The 19,934-nt window shown below is 47.3% G+C and overlaps 1 protein-coding gene across 1 annotated transcript in view; it reads right to left on the bottom strand.

Moving 5' to 3' along the window:
- Positions 1–1,386: 1,386 nt before the first annotated feature.
- Positions 1,387–19,934, bottom strand: part of LOC115329251 (plexin-A4-like) — a 33,941-nt gene continuing 15,393 nt past the window's right edge. Inside the window, exons 7-12 of the mRNA XM_042291677.1 lie at positions 19,130–19,266; positions 16,995–17,192; positions 15,947–16,058; positions 11,195–11,452; positions 2,857–3,012; positions 1,387–1,621 (exon numbers count right to left, since the gene is read on the bottom strand). Coding sequence (XP_042147611.1) covers positions 1,391–1,621; positions 2,857–3,012; positions 11,195–11,452; positions 15,947–16,058; positions 16,995–17,192; positions 19,130–19,266 — 1,092 coding nt within the window. The 3' untranslated portion in view covers positions 1,387–1,390. The remainder of the gene's footprint in view (positions 1,622–2,856; positions 3,013–11,194; positions 11,453–15,946; positions 16,059–16,994; positions 17,193–19,129; positions 19,267–19,934) is intronic.

Genomic DNA, 19,934 nt, shown 5'->3' with positions numbered 1-19,934 from the left:
CGAGGTGGACAACCATTTTCTGTTTAGCAGCTCCATTTTCTTGCAAAGTTCTGACTGAGGTAGCTAAATAATGCCCGACAGAAACGAACCACGACGGAGTCTCACGGTTACGCCAGTCACGCGATCGAAAGCGATGAACGACGACGAAGAAAAAGGGTCCTGGGCGGGAGAGTCAGGCGACTCGTCTGCAGCCTCGAAAAAGAGCTCGCAGTGGTCCATCGCGTTCGGGCATTCGGGTTCGTAGCAGACATTGCTTTCCACGTGCCGCCGCTCCCGCCGCTGCCACCTGCTAGCTAGAGTATGCGTTCCTCGTTAATGTATCATTCCATCACATTTGTGTTCACAACCATTTCATAATTTGATACTTATATATAGTATCCAAATTGTTATAAAGCATTAAACAAGATATATTTATATATGTCTGATATTATTTTGAGTTCATAGGTCTGAGGCTACTCCCTGTACCTGTAAAGGGAGCTTGGCGAGCTCCGTTTAACACAGGACCTCCCTTAGCGAAAGGAACCTTTATGCGCCGTGTGATTAGGATCTCCAGCTCCCTTTACTACAGGTACCTGTGCTAAAGGCACCTTTAAGCTGCCGTGTGAAACGGGTATAATTCATTCTATGGTCCCTTATTTGACCGACATTTAGAACCTCGCCCTTCATGATGGGCTGTTACCTAAAAGAATGCAAAGGGGCAAGGTGTCCGTCCTCCACAGGGCAGGGGATAAGAACAACATGGGTAATCACAGGACTGTGTCTGTACTGCCCGTATTTTCTAAAGGACTAGAAAAGATTTTGCACATGAGACTATTTGCTTTTTGTGAAAAAAACTCAAATATTACCCCTTGTCAATTTGGCTTCCAAAAGGGGTACTAGACCGAGTTCGCGCTACTAAAACAAAAAGAAATGATACTAACCATCATCAAAAACAAACATTAGGCATATTTGTCGATTTTTCGGAGGCATTCGATCGCCTTCACCACCAAACGTTACCGCAGAAACTTTGTGGCATAAGGGCTGTTGCCTTGAACCTAATCGGAAGCTATTTACAAGACCGTTGTCAGTACGTTGAAATTGATGGGGAGCGTTCAAACATGCGCCAAATAAAGGCAGGTGTGCCGCAAGGGAGTATTTTTGGGCCCCGTCTTTTCAATATTTGTATAAATGACGTAGTCATCTTAGATAATAGCGTAAACTACATAATATACGCAGATGATACAAACTTGTTTTTTCTCTGGAACTAGTATTGACGTCATTATAGGAAGAGCAAATCAATTCTCGCAGAGTTTAAACGATTGAACCACCGCGAATTCATCAACAATAAATGTCGGGGGACGGGGCTTCTCTCAGATGGAAAGGAAATAAAATAGATTGATTGATCGATATTTCATAAAGGTATTTCGCCATTTTCGCCAGTGCGGTTGTCGTCCTCGACGAATTTTCCGGGAGTCCTCTTGTTCGGTGGCCTGCGCTTGTAGTAGAAGAAGGCCCCGTCGAGGATGAGCGTGATCACGATAATGGTGATGACGACACCTAAGATGGTACCCAAGTGGCACGAATCCTGGACCGAGACGAGTTTAAACGTGCCCAGCCTGAAGGTCTTGTTGCCCATAACCACCTGCGAGGGAAGGCGCCTTAGCAAACAACCGCGGAGACAATAGAGCACACAGCTAGGGAATTTACTGCATTCACGGTGATCAAGAGGCTTGACCGTACACATCCCTGCACCGTCACCAGCCCCAACCATGGCCACTTCGTCGTGCAACAATCGTGCTGCCTAATTAGCATTAAATAAAACGCTACATATAACTCATATAACCCGTTTACATAAAGCGAGACATATTGAAACGTTGCGCTTGGTGAGCAGTAGCTCCTGCATGTGTACTGGCCTGCGATGCACTCGTGACTCCGATCACTAATCTTTCCATCATTTCAATCAATGAGAAGGACAATATATGATGCTCAAGAAGCATGCGCGCTCAGAGCCAGAAAGGGTGGCGTTTTTCGGTCGCTCAAACTGCACGACCAAATGCGGTACACCTTTTGCCCTTCTCAATGGTTAAGTTGATTGAAAGTTGATTAAAGCAGAAGTTTGGGCTAGTTGGTATTTCATGATTAAAGATTAAAACAGTGCAAGGACACGGACAAGAACAAGAAGGTAGACAAACAAGGCGCTTGGTGATTGAAAGACCAGCGAATGGTGTTTCGAGTGCACCGCGGGCCAAAATACACGCAGGCGCTTCGGAGAGAGTGTTCTTGGCATACGGCATACAAGGGACGTCGAGACATCGGCCGAAATTGTAATATTCTAGGTTTGCATGAATACGACCAAGCGCATTGCAACGAGGACAGATCAATCCCGGGCTCCCAATCCTCCTTTCACTCTTCTACCCATTCATTGTCGTCAAATCCGCAACAGTCGCATGCATGCAAACACGGCAAGCCGTACAAATGAAAAAGGAAAGCAACCAATTTCGAAACTATTTCGTTCTTGTCGTTTCTACTTTTAAAGAAGAAAGGGGAGACTTTTTTGCTACTGGGGTGCAGCTCGTGAATATTGTATGCACTTTGTGTCCTCGCACAAGGATCGGGTACTACTTTCTTTATACAAAACGTGAGAAAAAAAAAACAACAATAACAACAACGCTTTACACAAGTCTGTATTTAAAGAAGTTAGGTGGGTGGAGGAGTTCCCTAAAGTGGGCTTCCAAGAGATTCGTGCTAACATATTCTACCGCAGAGACGTGGCAGGCAGAGTGCAGTGACAGGTTAAAAAGGGGGGAAAGGTATTAGGAGAAATTAAGCGGAAGAAACAAGGGATCAAGGTCAAGGTGAACGATTACAGCGACTTACATCTACGGTATGGGCGGCGTCTTCGCTCTCTTCATGGATTTTGTAGGAGCACAGAATGGTGGTCGACGTAATATTTGTCACCTTGCACGCCTGATCCACCTCGTCTACCTTTACGCTAAACTCGTCGTCGTGCTCCAGCACTTGGAAGTTGTGGCCCTGGAAAAGAAAGCTATATGTTAGAACCACCCCATAGAAAAAGACCGAGCAGTTCGGAAGGGCACTCGCTATGGTGAGGGGGCCCGTCACTGTAGTGCAGCCGGCAAAATTGAGGGGGCCCCATCATGCACTGCGGTTTTCCGCGGCGGCGCAGCGTGATGTCACCGCCGGTGCACCGTGGTCAATAGGAAGACGTGGCGCGCTGCTTGTAGGAATGCGTTCGCATTCCTACACGTAAATAGGCTTAAAGGGACCATGAAATGACCTTTTTACTTTTTCCAGATAACTTTTACATTAAACCGTCAATGTTCACTGAATGCCGAACAGGCATCAGTTTTCGTCTCGGTTTATTAACTTCTACACAAAAAATTATTTAAATATCGACTTTTTCATTCTCTCCAACTGACCGCAAAACAAGCCGTGACGTAGGCCGTTTCCGGAACCGGAAGTTCTCTCGGCAGTAGGAGAATGGGAGTGTTAGCGGCAACGAGTTGGGGTGCGCCGGTGGGTTTTACTGCGCTGATGTCACCGACGTATTTCCTGAATCGGTGCCTCTCATCGCCGCATCGCAGCTGAGCGAAATTCAATGAAATATGTTGCGCTACAGCGACAGCATGGGTCTAGTCCCATACGCCGGTATGCCTGTTGGGAAGTGCAGCGAGTCTTCCGGTGAAGACTCCAGAAGTCAACCACCCTGTCATTGTTGGCAGAAGGGCCGGCCCGTGCCAGTCGTTTGCAAAGCGACGTAGATGGCGTTTTTCGCGGCCTCAAAGATGCAGGAGCGAGCCGACGTTAAAAAAGATATGTTTGAACTACGAGTGTCAGCAAGAGCCACGTAAATACCTGTTTACACTCGGAGCGGACGCGCGCGCTTGATGGAAGTGCTGTATTCGCGCTGTTTGTAAGCGCTTCGGGACCGTTCTTTTACGATTGCAATCCGATACTGACGCGACACTCGGCAAAGAAAGGTTGGACCGGGGTTGTACGTATACCTCCCACGAACTGTTATAGCTCGACAGTGACGTGCAGTCTGTCACAATAAAAATGGCATACCAATAACAAAGTGTACTATCGTGGACACTGTTAGCTATAACACGGCAGCGGCGGCCGTCCCCAGAGCCGTATATGGGGAGAGTTTGGTGAGTCTATGATCTCGCCGCCGTAACGCTCTCCTCCCGAGCGAGCGAATCAGCACGCGGGGCAGAGCGAGAGGCATGAGCGCATGCGCGCGAACTCCCGGCTGCTCGCAGCTGAGTGGGGAGGGCCGCCATCTTCGATCATTCTCCCGCGTGGAATGCGTGGGATCGGCATCTAAATCTCGATTATTGCCTTTTATATCGCTGGCTCTGGCAAGAAAATGACATTCTGTTTTTCCTCGGTGGGTTAAAAAGCTAATAAATGAAGATTTTTCGGCGCTTGGCCACAAACTTTTATTCAGGCGAAAGAAAGCCGGCCCGTAGCAGACGACGCGTAGCCTCAGCAGCGCTCTTCTCCGACCAGTCTCCGATAGCGTTGCTCAAAAATGGCGGTCGTCTCCTCTCTGCTCCCTTCTTTCTCTCTCGCTCCTTCGGCGCTCTCCTCCCTTTCATTTACTTTTCTCCTCTCCGGCGCCTTCGTCGCCACACCCACTGGCCAAACTCTCCCAATATACGGCTCTGGCCGTCCCTAGAGTTCCTGTATAGACCGTTTTATCGTGGGTAGCGCCATTTTGAGAGCGAGAGAGAAAAGGGGAAAGGGCTACCGGCGCTTTCCCCCTTTCTGATTGTGTAGAAAGAGTAAAAGTCCCGGATGAGAGGCTTGGCCGGTGTTGGGTGTCTGCTGTGCCCCAACTTCTTTCGCGCTTTCTTTTCTGTTTTGAACTCGCAAACTTAATTAGAGCCGCGGGCTTCGATGGCAACAGTCCCCCGGTCATCGGGACGCCATTGCTCGGTCATATAGGTGCACGAATAACGACAGAAAGCGTCGAATACCACCCAAGGACCTCGTAGCTTGCATGGAATTCGGCAACGCACGTGCGGCTGCAATGTTTCGAAGCTCCACCGCTTTCCGCGTGACTGGAAATGATGAACCATTCATAAATTTTTGCTTGCAATAGGCCCATTTCAACGCAGCCGTTTTTAGTAATGAACAAGCGATACACGAAACGGGAACCTCAATTAACTTTTGTAAACACCCGGAGCTGCTACATATCGCTTTGCTGCGCTGCTTTTATCTTGCGTGTCCGTGTTCTCATATTTCATTGTGGTTGAACGACGAAGACGTTCTAGATGTGCTTATATCGAACCGCAGAAAGCGTCAAAGCAGCCACGAATTATTTTACTTTTTGATGCAACATTTTGAGTACTAACCTCTAATTTCAATCACTGACACGTTCGCTGCCGCTGTTCCACCCGTTGCCGCACTGGCGGATGCAATGACTCGGACAAAGAAACGTACACACTGGGCTCGAAGACGCAGATCGCAACACACGAGTCGTTCCCTGGAGCGACTATCCAGCGCTTCAAAGCGCCCAATCAACGGAAACAACCGAAAAAACCCACCAGCGGCACTCCAAGGAGCGCTTTTGCCGGCTCTCTGGTATCGCACAGGGGATCACTATTCACGAAAACCGATAGAACTACCTTTTCAACAATATCTAGCCTCACCCGGCGGCGGAAATAAGCCTTCAACTAAGTGTTGTAAATGATGAAATCGAGTCAGTCACCACTGCAAATTATCAATATTAAGATAAATTCAGTTACAAAATTTTACAAGCTGAAACAGCAATTATCACGAGAAAACTGTTCCGAGCACAGTCGAGAAGATGGTGTTGAGGAAATGTCTTTTCGGTTTACGAACGCAACCCACTGCCGCCAAGACCGGGGTCATGTGGAAAGCGATGGAGCTTAAAGACATTGCAGCCGCTCTCGCCTTGCCGGATTCCATGCAAGCTACATAGGTCCTCGGACAGTATTCGATGCTTTCTGTCGTTATTCGTGCACCCTATGACCGAGCAATGGTGTCCCGATGACCGGGGAACTGTTGCCATCAAAGCCTGTTATTCTAATTAAGTTTGCGAATTCAAAACAAAAAAGAAAGCTGGAACGAAGTAGGGGCACAGCAGACACCCAACACCGGCCGAGCCTCCTCATCCGGGATTTTCACTCTTTCTACACAATCAGAAAGGGGGAAAGCGCCGGTAGCCCTTTCCCCTTTTCTCTCTCGCCCTCTTTCAGTAAAACGGTCTATAGGTAGCATATACAGGAACTCTAGCCGTCCCGTACCCCCAGCGCCTCATAGCAGGCGCCGTCCGAAACTCCGCGCATACGCCGTGTGGCGGACTCGCTCTTCCCATTTGTGAGCACACCCTCACTTTGTCGTCTGCTAGGCGTAGAGCAGGCGATGCCACAGTGCTGCTCGTCTGGTACCCTCGCAATAACGAACTTGTCTCAAACTCATTTTCAACCGGTGATTCTTATTGGGGCAGATTGCAGAGTCATTGGGGCACATTCCCGTGTAAGTTTTTTTTTTTTTTTTTGCTTTTTTTTAAGAACAGGCGTGCGCAATGCATTTTTACCAATATGCGTTCGCAAACCAGTATGAGCGCAGCAGGTGTGATACAGAAATAGAATGTTATACCCCGTTTCACCTTAATTCCGACCGAAGCGTACGCTACAAAACGACAGAGCCAATCAAATAGCGGCAAAGGTGCAATGTCACGGAGTGCATCACCGGGGGACACGATAAGGTGCTTTTGTCGCTGCTTGGTTTGTGCTATCGTCTCGTAGCGTCCGCTGCGTTTAGACCTAAAGTGAAGCGCAGAACAACTGCAAGTTTGTCTCATAAAAAAAAATTAATCTACCGTGATGTTACATTTAGTGGTGATGATTATCCTCAGCCAGCGGAGTCAGGGAATACACCGTGGGCACTTCTTACTCGGTGGTTCGCTGAACCGTGTTCAGCGAAAATTGGCGAGCGCTGTGGCGTCGTCTGCTTTGTGCCTAGCAGACGGCACAGCGAGGGTGTGCTCGTGGGCGGGAAGAGCAAATCCGCCACACGGCGCATGCGCGGAGTTTCGGACGGCGCCTGCTATGGGGCGCTGGGGGTACGGGACGGCCGCCGCTGCCGTGTTATAGCTAACAGTGTCCACGATAGTACATACCGTGTTACCAAGGTAATCCATACGGCGTTTATTTCAGCTCTATATCACACAAAACAAGAAGATAGAATCGACGAGAGTCCCTTTTCGACGAGTGTTCGTCAACACTGCCTCGGAAAACAAGGGGAAGAGATTGACCTCACCTCTTAATCTAGAATTGAGGTCAGCGATCAAACTATAATACGGGAAGGGTCCACAAGGGTCGCGCGGGCATATTCCATTCAGCACGCCAGCCGGTCTTAGGCAGGCGGTCTTGCGACGAAGTAACGCAGCGCCGAGTCGGAATGCCTGCTAGCCTTATATTCTGAGCAGCTCGCTTCGTCGGAGTCGGTGGATCCAGCGTTCTTGTTCGTCGTGGTCTGTTTTAAGTACTGTTTTCTTGCTGCTTGAAGTCGGCACGCGCGGGAAGAACACGTAGAAAAATAAACGTTCAGTCAGTCAAAGTTTTGAGAGGAAGGAAAACAAAGAAAATAAACGTTCGTCGGTCGCCGCCACCCAAGTAACTGTCGGCCCTGCCCTACTGCGCACGCGCAGTAGTTGCTTCGTTTACCACACCATAGATGGCGCTTGGCTCTCAGCATTATCAAATTTGGCAATTTTCGCCACACATCTCTAATTATGCTACAAAATGTGGATCTGAATATTATTTAACAAAACTTTTAGGAAACATTCGCCGGCTATTTATTGTTTACGATCGCGGTGCTGGTGAGGTAGGCTCTTACCCAATAGGCGACCTGGATTTGGCTGACGTGCTCCATTTCCGCGTATGCATCGTAGTGAACAGGCGAAGGAAGGAAGGCGCAAAAGAGTCCAGTTTTCTTTTAAAAGTTCTATAGCAAATAATTTTTTTTGGCTCCCTATTTTTGTGTTTTTGTGTTTCTTTTCGCACCTTTTACGACGTGCGGTGGATGAAACTCGATTTTAAAATCATTTCATGGTCCCTTTAAGCGTCTCCTCCGAATTTTTCAAGTTCCTTTTTTTTTTAATACCGCCACTTTTACGTGAAACACCCTGCATATCCAATGCCAATGGTGATAAGTAAAATTTTCAGCTCATTCCGTTCAAGAAAAAAAAAATGAATGCATACTGTAAACGACTCAATTTTTGCGAGCACCTCATTATTGCGAACTTTTCTAATCGCCTGTAATTCCCGAAAAGAAATATAGATACCGCGAACAATTCGAACAAAATGTTGACACTTACGGAAGCTACATTGAGAGACTGTGCTTCCTTGAGCAACACTTTAAGAACGAAAAAACACGCCTGCAGAGGCTCTCACGTGATCATTACATATGTTATTTTATTTATCGGCTCTAATGAGCTAAAACAAATCATTCGAAATATTTGAAATAAAATTACGTACTGGGTCAGAATTCATGGTCATCCAATCTGCGGTCATTGTGGGTTTTAATTTTCGATTAGCAAAATTTAGAGCCAACGAATAATTCTAATTTTTCCGGCTTTGACCCATTCGCGACCATTCGAGCCCGCGAAATTCGAGTCATTTGCAGTATTCATAAAATCGCAAATTTACGTGATGTGTGGCTAGTTAAAAAAAAACACACAAACAAAGCACTGTTTTTTACTATTTATATAGGCAGGGCGTGACTGATACTTGAATGAACATTTGGAATGATTGATTGAGTGAGTGCCTTACCGAGTGTAAACGTTGATATTCTAGAAATTTCGGTCTTTTCAATGAGATGAATTATAGTGGCGAGGGGTCAATTTATCCAATGACAGCTTAGGAAACGCAGGACGTGGCCTAATATCATCACGTTCTTAAAGGGGCACTGACACATCAAAATCATATTTTTTTTTATTATCCGAAACGATTGAAAACGATGCCGGGACATTACCCTCAAAATTTGAAATTTGGGAATTCAGTATTTGTGAAGTAAAAAAACAATTTCCAAATGCCGAATTCGAAGTTCCCGCGCGATCGGCGCCGTTGCCTTGACGTCAAAAATTGCGGAGTCCTGAGACTCCACTTTCTTTCACCACTCCCTGCTGTTGCCATGGCGACCCAAAGCGAGGAGAAAAGGAGCGGGCGCCGGCGTTGCGGCGGACCGGTTTTGAGCGGTGTCGCCTGTTTTCCGTTGGAGGATACAAATCCAGGAGACGGCACCACAACGAACTCCCGATTTTTGGTATTTCAAAAAGAAGGGCCGTAGTGCGTTCGTAATTGCGTTAAAAAATGTTTTAGGATTGCCGTAATTAAATGTTATAGAGATGTCGCCTACAAAGCTTCTAAATTTCATGATTCTTGACGTCACCGATCAAAAGAAGCGAGGAGGCGAGAGGCGGGAAAATCAAACGCCAAAAATAAAAAGGCGCGCGCGCGCGCGGGAAAATTTTTTTTTGCGATGCGTTTTTTTTTTGCGTGTCTATGACTGCAACTTGCATCGTTTTAGACAATGAAAATAAATACGACCTTTGGGGTGTCAGTGCCCCTTTAACGCTAGACATTATTTGGCCAGGCGATCGGCACTTCGTGAAGCCCAGATAAAAGCGTGGCCGCGAGACTCGACACTGGTTGGAGGACGGGTGGAAGACGAGGAGTGAGGTGCTCGGCGCAGATTGGTTAACGGGGAGGTCACGTGACCTAAGGGGTGGGCGAGGAGGAGCTCTACCACCTGTGCACACCGAGGAAGAGGAGCTCGAGAGCATGGAAGGCGCAAGAAGATAGCCGGAGTTATCAGCCCGATTAGCGGCAGTATCGCCTCATTCTAGAAAACACTATCAAGTGTACGCATGGTACGCGTTACACTATCAGACGAATAGCGCATAGCGCAATGGACGTAGGCGTCTTGCGCCCGGAAACTCAGAGTATCGCTTAACGTTTGTGATGCCAGAACGTGTCATGTATGCAAGGCAATTGCCCAGCAGCTTTGCCAGAACTTTTTCTTTTTGCTTTGTTATTTCCTTTTTCTTGCGTTCTTTTCACCTATTATCAAAACGTCCTTAGCGAAGGAGAGATAATAAGAGGCTCGGAATTCGTCATAGCCTGCGTATCTAGAGATGTCAGTGACTGTAAGTGTGGTATGGAAAAAAAAAAGAAAAAGAAACGTGGTATCAATTGTTGCACAAAGTTTGGCAGAGACGCTTAAGACTGCTTACGTGTAGGAATGCCAAAGCATTCCTACAATCAGCGCGCCACGTTTTCCTTTAGCACACGGCGCTCCGGGGGCGAAATCGCGCTCTCTCACTGCTCAGGCGCGACGAGGCATCTGCGTTGCTGAGGTTTTCTTTGTGTTTTATTGGGGATAGGAATTTAGGTGCCGTTTTTCTGCTACAGACGGCTACAGAAAACGGTTACGGAAAACGCCGGCTTCGCTCCATCGGATCGTTAATCCTTTCGCAATAATATTAATAAATATGGCTTAGCAGTGACGCAGCTCCTGAAATCCAGTTGTAACTCGTAAGCTACAGTGTTACCGAAACTAACCAAAATTGCATCTGCCAAGCTGGCAGCTGGCGACTAACTGACAAGCTGCTTCGCTTCCATGCAGTTTGAACAGTCACGAGAAAAAGTTTGACGGCTGCCCCCTTCCCCCTCCCCTCCCGTCCCCCCCCCCCCCCCCCCCCCCGTTCTTCTCAATTGCATTAGGTTTCAATTGTGTCCCTTTAAATGCGTGTCATGTAGCAGCAAAGACCTTTCCGGAAATATGTGAGGATCCCAGCGTGTGCTTCACGCGTTGTGACGTTCAGATGTACGGCACGTGAAATAATCCAAAAAGCGAAGTTGAGGTTGAGGTTTCACAACGCAGAGAAGGCGAAAATAAAAGCAAAACAGAGCATGTGATGACCTTCTTTTGCGTTCGATCTCATTTTTGCGTGTCTTCCGAGCTCCTAATGATAAGAAAGAATCCATTGTGCCGCTACCAGGATAAGCGAAGCGTTCGAGCCTGCACGAGTGTACATCCGGAGAGCCCCACAATTCCCCTCGATGCATGGTCTCCAGGGATGTGCCGGGGATGTGTATCGGCGGTGTTGTGGGTGTCTTTGCGCGGGGTGATGAGCCGGTGAAATCATAATCCCTACCCTGATAAGTACGGTGGGGTCGTCGTCGCGCACGTCGAGCCCGCCCGGCGGCAAGAGGTAGAACTTGGGCGAGGGCCTGTACGCGAACTCCATGCCGGCGGCCCTCTCGGGCAGTCGGAGCCCGTCCATCTGGAAGTGCACCTGCACCCAGATCGGGTCCTTGCGGTTCTGCAGCTCGTCCCTGGGGATGACCGAGGAGTCGAACAGCGAGGCCACGGGACACGCCAGGCTGTGGCCGTCGTCCGCCGGGACGCACTCCTGGCAAGGAGACAATGCAGAGTGTTTCCAACTGCCCTGTCCATTAGGGTCACGCCCCGTCTGGTACCCCCTGCGTGCAAGCACGTGCAGCGTGCGCGTGAACATAGCCTTGGCAAGCTTGCAATGGAACGGGATTTCGAGCACAAACAGAGACATGGCAGCGGCCAGTCGCTGCGCTTGCAATCGTCTATACAAACTGCGACTAGAGCATTGATCGTCTGCAAACGTCTCTGACTTTCTGTCCTCTTTTCCCCTTTTCACGCGACAACGTAACGCACGCGCACTAGCAATTCATTTGCCCAGAAGGCGTCCGCCATTGCATTGCGAGGTATTTTTATGGTTTCAGTTGTTCGCTCTCGGAAATCTAGCAGTTACGACCCTCGACTGCAACCTCGACGCGAGACGGATTGAAAAAGAACGGAACGTATGGGAAGTTCAGTCAAGGAAATTCGTAAAAAAAAATGGAAAGAACGAATGTTGCTTTTATCACTTACTCAATACCCCCCCCCCCCCCCTTTTTTTTTTTTTCGCAAATTAGTCGAAGTGTCGTGCGTTGTGGGGATTCCTGCAGTCTCCCATCTCTGATGGCTGTGATAACGGCCGCGGGTCGGAGCGCTCGGCAGCCTTCGCCGTAAGATCCGACCTGTTCGTGAGGCGGAGGGCCCCCTAACTTGGGGGGCTCTCCTCTCACTCTCTCCCGGGGGACCTCTTTCCGTGCCCCCGCTCGGATGCGAATCACAGCTGACAGTCGAGGAGGCGTGTGCCTCGACTTTTCCCGCTTTCGGGAGGGGGACTCGTCCGGCGACCGCGAAAGAGATAGGACGTGTGTCGGCGACTTCTCCGATGCTTCCCGGTCTTTGCTCTCCGGAACCCCGCGTCTGGCAGGTAAGGACCTTTTCTTACTTTGCCGGCGCGGGGGGCATTTTGGATGGGGACATGGTAGTTCATTTAGAAGAGTGTTCTAATAAATGCTCTTGAACTCTGTCCTTACTCTGGTACGTGTGTCTTCTCTTCCGCTATATTCGAGAGTGAGACAAGGTATAGTCGATCACTGGCACCGACGGAGGTAATTAATCGAACCGACCCGCAGTAATGTAGCCATAAATGTCGTCTATATTGCCGCGGACATGAGGGGACCGCGTTACTAGGTTTGACGTCTCCTTTGAGATATCGCCGCTGTTGAGACAACCCTTTGGTTACTCTTTCGGTACCAGTGTTGGTAGTTAGCAATATCTCACAGCGTATAGCCATTACCGGTCGTGGAGCACGCGTCGTCGTGTGTGGAACATTACTCATCCCGAAAAGTGCAGGTTCTTCTTTATGCGGTTTAATCTTTTCTATCTTAATTGGGCTCCCTGATTGCTGCGAAACAATTGTGGAGATATCGTAAGATCTGTTACAAGAAAACATTTTGTAGAATCCGGAAATGTCCAGTGTCATGAAACTCTCCGAGGATGGGTTCGACCTTCAATGCTGGACGAGACTGAGATGGAAAGAAAAACGACCTGATTGAAGCCCTTCCCCTCGTGCTTCTGAAGCAACAAAAAGGCGGTGACGCTGTCTGGAATTGCGTTCGTTAAAAAACAATGAGTTCATCCACACATAAACTGATGAACACTGTGCGGAAAATGCTTATACGTCTCAGTGCTTGCCTCAATTTTATAGCGCCAGTATCCTGCTTTCAATGTCCTAATAAAGAATTAAATTTAAGATATACTAGAACGACTTCGGGGTACTGTATGTTCTGCTCAACTGTACAGAGACAATGTGCACAATACTGATTTGAAGAAACATTGTTTTAGGGGCGAAGCTCCTTAAAGGAGCAATGCAACAATTTTTGTACTTTGCGCAAATACCGCTTAAAACGGATCCCTGACGTTAATGACCTATAAAACACGCGTTCGTTTTTCACCCCACGCAATAGAAGACTCAGAAAAAAATTAAAGAAAAATGAGCAGCGTTCACCCCCTCAACTCGCAGCCAGAACAAGCGGCCACGTGATCTGGAGCCGATTATATGCCGCCAGTGTTGATCAAAGCCACGCGCTGGGGTTGGCAAAGCGCAGGACACGCGCTGAGTTCCAGACATTGTTATGGCTCGGCTGTTGTCGCCGTTGCAGCGATTGGACACGGGTCACAACCCGAATGCTTCTCGAGCTAGCAATTGTCACGAGCACAAGTCGAGTGCCCACGCAATGGTCGGGTCCAATCTATGAACCGCATTCAAATATCGTCACTTGGGTGTACTGCAATCCCCGAGTTACGTCATCAAATTTTGCAAAGGAGAGATTGAATGAAAATGATCGCTTTTGTCCTTGAAATTACACCGCAGCAAAGGAGTTTCTTGGCCAATGGCGTTGCGTGTGAGTATCCTTGAGTCCCTGGTGTGCCAGTAAGCTCGTGTACAGAAAAAAACATTCCAAATGAATATCGTTGCACAGCTCCTTTAAGGGGTATTCACACGAGGGAGAAATCCCCGGGATTTCTCTCTCGTGTGAATACCCCTTTAGGGGCTAACCATGTCCGTATGTCCGTCCGCCGTCCGGCGTGCCCCTGCTCGTGACCTCACAAGCAGGAGCTCTCGAGCTCCTGCTCCTGAGTTCAACAGCGAGAGCAAGAAAAAAAAAAGAAAAAAAAAAAAACGTCCAGAGTGCCCCTGCTCGTGAGCTCACGAGCAGGAGCTCACGAGCTCCTGCTCGTGAGTTCGGCAGCGAGAGCAAGAAAAAAATAAATAAAAAAAGATAAAAAATTATTGAAAAAAGAAAAAGAAGAAAAAAAGAGTAGGGGGTTCCGAGTTGCCATCCCATCTGTCTTCTTAAAAAAAAAAAGAAGAAAATTACACATTCTTCTACTGACATGATTGAAAACGGCACCATCAGCACTACCTATGACCAAAATCAGTATCATCAGCACCACCCGAGCTTGGCCCCAATCAACATCATTCACCACCGTGGAGATGCGGTATTTCCTTCTTTCACATTCTCTTCGCATGAGGCCTTCAGTGCATACTTTGAATGAACCCGCTAATTAAAGAAAAAAATACAGTACCTGCCTTTGCTTCCTTCTGGGACAGACACAGTAACGTATAGAGTGAAATGTCCTCCTTTCTGATATACATAACCCATAAACATCAGTCTGCCTTCCCCTCACAAAAGAAAAAGAGAAGCTTATAAAAAGAGAGAAGATCGGCTGTAATTTTTCCTCTTCAGAACAAAATTACTTTAATTAAACTTTCAAGAACAAAATGAAATAAACTCTTTTGTAGAAGTCACCATGTTACGTATTTTTCTTTGGGCCACCTCAAGGCAGAATCAACGGCTCTTTAAAAGGCAAAACGCAATTTTGCACAAATTATGTTTTTTTTTGTTTTGTTTTTGTTTTTTTCATGTTGAGCTTGGTTGGTTAGTAGCTGGCACAAAATTAGACCTGCTATAGTCGGATGCAACCTGAGAACAATCTTTTAGCTCCACCCACAAGCGCATTGCGCCCATCTGAAGTGCCTCCGCCGTCGAGAAAGTAGTTCGCTAGCAACGTTGCTTTTTCTTCCCTCAGGAAACGTGTCTTAAACTACTACAATATTTATTTAATTCATTCAGGACATTTAAATAATTTAGAATACGTTTTTGTCAACGAAATAGCTGTTTATTAAAGAAAGAAAGTCATGTCCAATGTACCGTCTTCCCAATTCATTTTCTGTCCAAGATACTGTCTAACATACCGTCTAACATACCTCTCAGCAGTGCTAAGCCTCGCGCCCGCTTCGAAATTTTCGTTGGCGATAGCGTCACTGGATTCTCACGTTGTCGCGCAAAAACTGCTGCAAACGCAAGCCGATACCATTAAGATTTCGTGGCGTAACCTCGGGCACGTAAAACACGGTGCAAAAAAGCAGAATAATTGTCACGAGAAACTAGCATCGCGTTGCTAAGGCCAGCAGCCATGTTGGGCTTTTCTTTCTTTTTTTTTCAAAAGAATCGCGATTGGTCCGCGGAATCGTGACGTCATGAAAACGATTGGCTGGCGTTTCTCGGCGTAGGATTACATTTTCCTCTGATACCCCTGTTACACGGGCACCCTTAACCGCGGTTAACTCAGCTTTAACTGCGGTTACGTGGCAGCACAGATGCCGCACTATGCCCTCGGACAGCTATTTCAAAAGAAGTGAAGAGAGCGCGTGCACTGCATTCATGGGTGCTCAAGATGCTCAAGCGCACGTTCGCCCATAGCTCTGACTGCATCGCCGCAGAATGTTGTCGGCAAGTATTGTGCGCTAATTGTGGTTTAGCGTAACTGCAGTTAAGTGTGCCCGTGTAACAAGGGTATAAGAGGCATTTGCGGTTTTTTCTTAGCTTGCAACCGACTATAGTTTCCTTGCAGACGCGACGATTGACATGCGATTGATCGAAGTCACTGGACGGCACATATGAAGCATATTTAAAAGCGGAAATATATGCACTTTTTGTCTGTTTTTTTACAAAGGGCACTGTTGACGAACCTTGGAGATGTTTTCATGATTCTTGTTGTTGAGGGATATGACGCGCGTCACCATGACCGGCTTGACGACGCTGTCCAAATTCTCTCCCAGCACCAGAACCTTAGACCTCCCTCTGCAACGCGAAAATCCGCTTATGAACGAGATGCATCTCGAAACACGTCAAAGTAGTAATAACAGCTTTTAGAAGGTCTGAACGTGCCCTGGGGTTTGAAGAAAATCTACTTTTTGGAACATAATGCACGAAATTACGTGGCACACAAAAGATTTGTAGTAATTAAGAGAGAAATCTATCATTATTACAATGTTCTGGTTATACCGAAGGAATTGTTTCATGCTTGCATTCCCACATGGAATTTTCAGAATTCGATCTGTCACAAGCTATAAGACCTACATCTTTAAAGCCTCTCAATGCAACTTGTCTCATAATACATAACGCGTCGCGCCAGCGAGGCTAACAGAGCTACTCTTCACAGTTTCCAAGGAAGATATTCCCCCTTTTCCTTGCGCGCCGTCATTTCAACACGCGTTCTTTTTTCGCAGCCTCTACCAGGTTGGGGAATGTCAATACCTTGCGAGGGTCTTAGACATACGTTGATTTTATGCTAGCGGGATTTACAGTGAAGGGAGATCGGGTGACAACTTGACAGTTCGGGCTAGCGATCCTTTGAAACGAGCGCAACCACCAGCAGCCTCCAAGGGTCGGTCACGTGTCCCTCGTCTTCTTCTTTTCCCGAGAATATCTAAAACAACACTCTTTAGAGTAATAGGCTCGAATGACAATGAGCGCATTGATTTATTCTCCGAGCTAGATGACTCACATGATACTGTGGTAATTGACATTATACGATCGAATAAGGAAAGTGATTAAGCAGGTACGTTGATTCAAACAATCATAATCACATCCGAGGGGAAGAATAAGTTTATGGTAAAAAGAAGGAAGAGCTCCATAAGCTAACACCACAGCGACGCATGTAGTGAGCTTCTCTGAGGCGTCCCATTAATGTGAACGGTTTGCGTAAACACTGTATATTTGTTTGACATTGCTCACTTGAATGGGGCAGACGCAGGGCGGATTTTGTTAACCACAGGATTCGGCTTGTAAGAGAAGGTTCCGGTGAGTCCCTCCGTGGAAACGTAGGGAACTTTTTGTCCGTCGATCCTCAAGGTCACCCGATGAGTCTCGTCACCTCCGGGATGAGAACCCTTCAGTCGACTCGTAGAACAGAGGATGGTCACGTTGGTAACGCTGCCATACACGAAGTAAATGCCGCGCTGTTTATGTCTGACTGTTATCAACTTTGCTGTATCAGCACATAGGAAAATTATATAAGGCGTGTATAGATATGTTTATTGGTCACGTTCATGTATAGGGTGTTTGACCGGAAGGCTTTCAAAACTCCCTATAATTAGGAGGTTTGCCAAAAATGAACTTTTTCCGGGATCAAACTGCCAGCCGTGGCGGACGTTACGGATTGCAAAAACATACCGATAAGCTAAATAATTAGGTAAAGTTTACTAATTAGCTTTTTAATTAGCTAAAATAGACAAATAGCTTCAATGAGAAAATTGTTAAGCATCATCAAAAAAAAACTAAATTAACCCCCTTTAGAAAGATACAATATAAGGCACCTGCGGGGGCAGGATGTAACGACGCTCTGAAAAAGGGACTCGATTTGGACGCTTTTCTATAGGTTCCGGTTTCCTATCGGAGCCTATCTTTGTACATCTTTGGGCCAGCAGTCCCGCTCCTAGGTGGTACAGACGCGAAGATATCGCCCTACATTTATCATGAGAAGTATGGCGCACCTTTGTTGCGCGTTCGTTCACTGGGGAGTCAGGGGAGCAAGACTGTTGGCTTTTTATAGATGGAGACGAGAAAAGACACACACGAGACGGCGACTGGTCTATGGTGCAGCACCAGCTGTGAACGGCCATCAACAGTACTGCTACGACCACCGACTGTGTCGATCAAATGCATTGGACTAGCAACCTTGTTCTACCACCAACTGTGTTTCTTACCGATTATAGTATGTTCGACTACGAGATATACTGCACTACCAGCGGTGTCCGCCACTAGCAGCTATGCTGGAGTATAGCAAATATTTTAACTAAGAGAAACTATGCTTCTATTGGTAAAACCTACCAAGTCTCAACAGTTTCACTAACTACGTTTCAATACCCACTATGTTTCGCTTTTAATGTTCACCACCAAATATGTTTCACTATCAACCACACATTTCGTTACCAGCCTTGATCGGCTGTCAAAAATGTTTTGCTACCAGCCACATATGCTCCAGTAAGAAGTTTGTTCCGCTGGGCAACCTTTTCAGTACGACTGTATGTCCCCCTAAGCGGTACATACTTAAAACGAAGTGTTCAACAGCGGAATAGCGGAACATTGAATATAACGAAGGAATGTTCGTTTCGCGCTCACTATTGATTACAGCCCTAAAGCATTCCGAGTATAAACTGCTCTGCGATGACGGATGCTCGGTACACTACAAAGATCACGGCGCTTCAGTGGGGAAAGGCGTGGACGTTTTTCTGCCAGTCAACATAACCACTGGGACCGGTCACCGCTCGCCCTTCTCACTGACTAAATACCAAACAAATTGGAGTCTATTTCTGGCATTTCCTTATACATTCATTATTTATTCATGATTATCGCAACACAGGCCTGCAGAGGTGTTTATTGCAAGAGTGCACGTATACAAGGCCATATAAAGAACGTGTTAACGACAATGACAACAATAACAACAAAAACCTTATTGATTCCTTCCGTTTAATATGAAACTGGAGCTATGTGGCGGGTTGGAACACCGGCCGAGGTTCCCGCCATCTGATGGAGAATTATTGCGGAGAAGGCGCCGTGTAACCGAGCTTTCGGTTGCGCGTCAAAAGATCCCCGGGCGGTCTAATTAATCGTCAGTCCTCCGCTGGGGCATGCCGGATTCCCGTCGTTGGTTTGGAGGGTAAAACTCCCAAATTTGACATTTTGTTACAAACTGGAGGTTTTGTATGCAAGAAGAGATAAAAAAAAAAAACACGAATTAAGTTTATTTGTTTGATCGTCGAATTCGCACACATAAAAAAAGATGTAAAACCTTAGGTTACGAGCCTCGGGGAAGACCCCCAGAGCCCGTTTTATCAAGTGCCTCGTTGAAAGAGACTCCCCAGACCCACCTGTGGATGTGACACGGGTGGCTTCCGACGCTGACCGTCTGCGAAGCGCCGCTGTCCAGGTTTGTCCCGTGCACCGCAATGCTCGTGCCGCCCGCTCTGGGCCCGTAGCTCGGGGTTATGCCGCTGAACGTGGACATCTGCAGGCACGAAACGTATGCAGCGTCAGCCAAGGAAAGCGAACGCAAACGATAGACCATGCCGCGCCGAAAGTTTCAAGTTCACCCAAGTGAAACGCTAGCGGTTGTATTCTGGAAATTTGTAAACAAGAAAACAACGTCCGCTACTTGGTAGCAGATGCAATTCGTATCCAACGTACCCACTGGCTCCGCAAGTTGCCATTTTTCAAATACCGTCGCACGTTATCCAAATAGCTATCCTCCGTTTCACTCCGATCGCACCTAGCCGACATTGCTATCTGATTTAGGTATACTCGGTTTTCATGCTTAGCGTGCAACGCTGTCAAAGCTATTCTGGCGTGAGCGCGTGGCTTCATATATGGTTTTGTTTGCGCGAGAACGCATGCAAATGATCAACGAGATTAAGCCCCACGCTTGCTCCAATAGCTTTGACAGCGGTGCACACTAAGTATGAAACAGAGTTAAGCAACGGCAAAATTGCATCGTAGCTGCGTTCGTCGTCTCTGTGCGTGTCACCGGCTGAATCAATCATGCGGAGATAAACACGCAGGATGGGGGCGCTTTCTCTGTGAGCGATTGGTTAGTCGCCAGATATCAAACGCGCAGAGGCGACGAGTGCCGTCACGATACACTTTTGGGGTAGCTTGATCGGATTCCATCGGATCGTA

The sequence above is a fragment of the Ixodes scapularis genome, unplaced genomic scaffold (genome assembly GCF_016920785.2).
Source record: "Ixodes scapularis isolate PalLabHiFi unplaced genomic scaffold, ASM1692078v2 PGA_scaffold2__306_contigs__length_199485367, whole genome shotgun sequence".
Lineage (NCBI taxonomy): Eukaryota > Metazoa > Arthropoda > Arachnida > Ixodida > Ixodidae > Ixodes > Ixodes scapularis.
The sequence above is the reverse complement of the archived record's forward strand: the minus strand, read 5'-3'. Positions and strand labels throughout refer to the sequence as shown.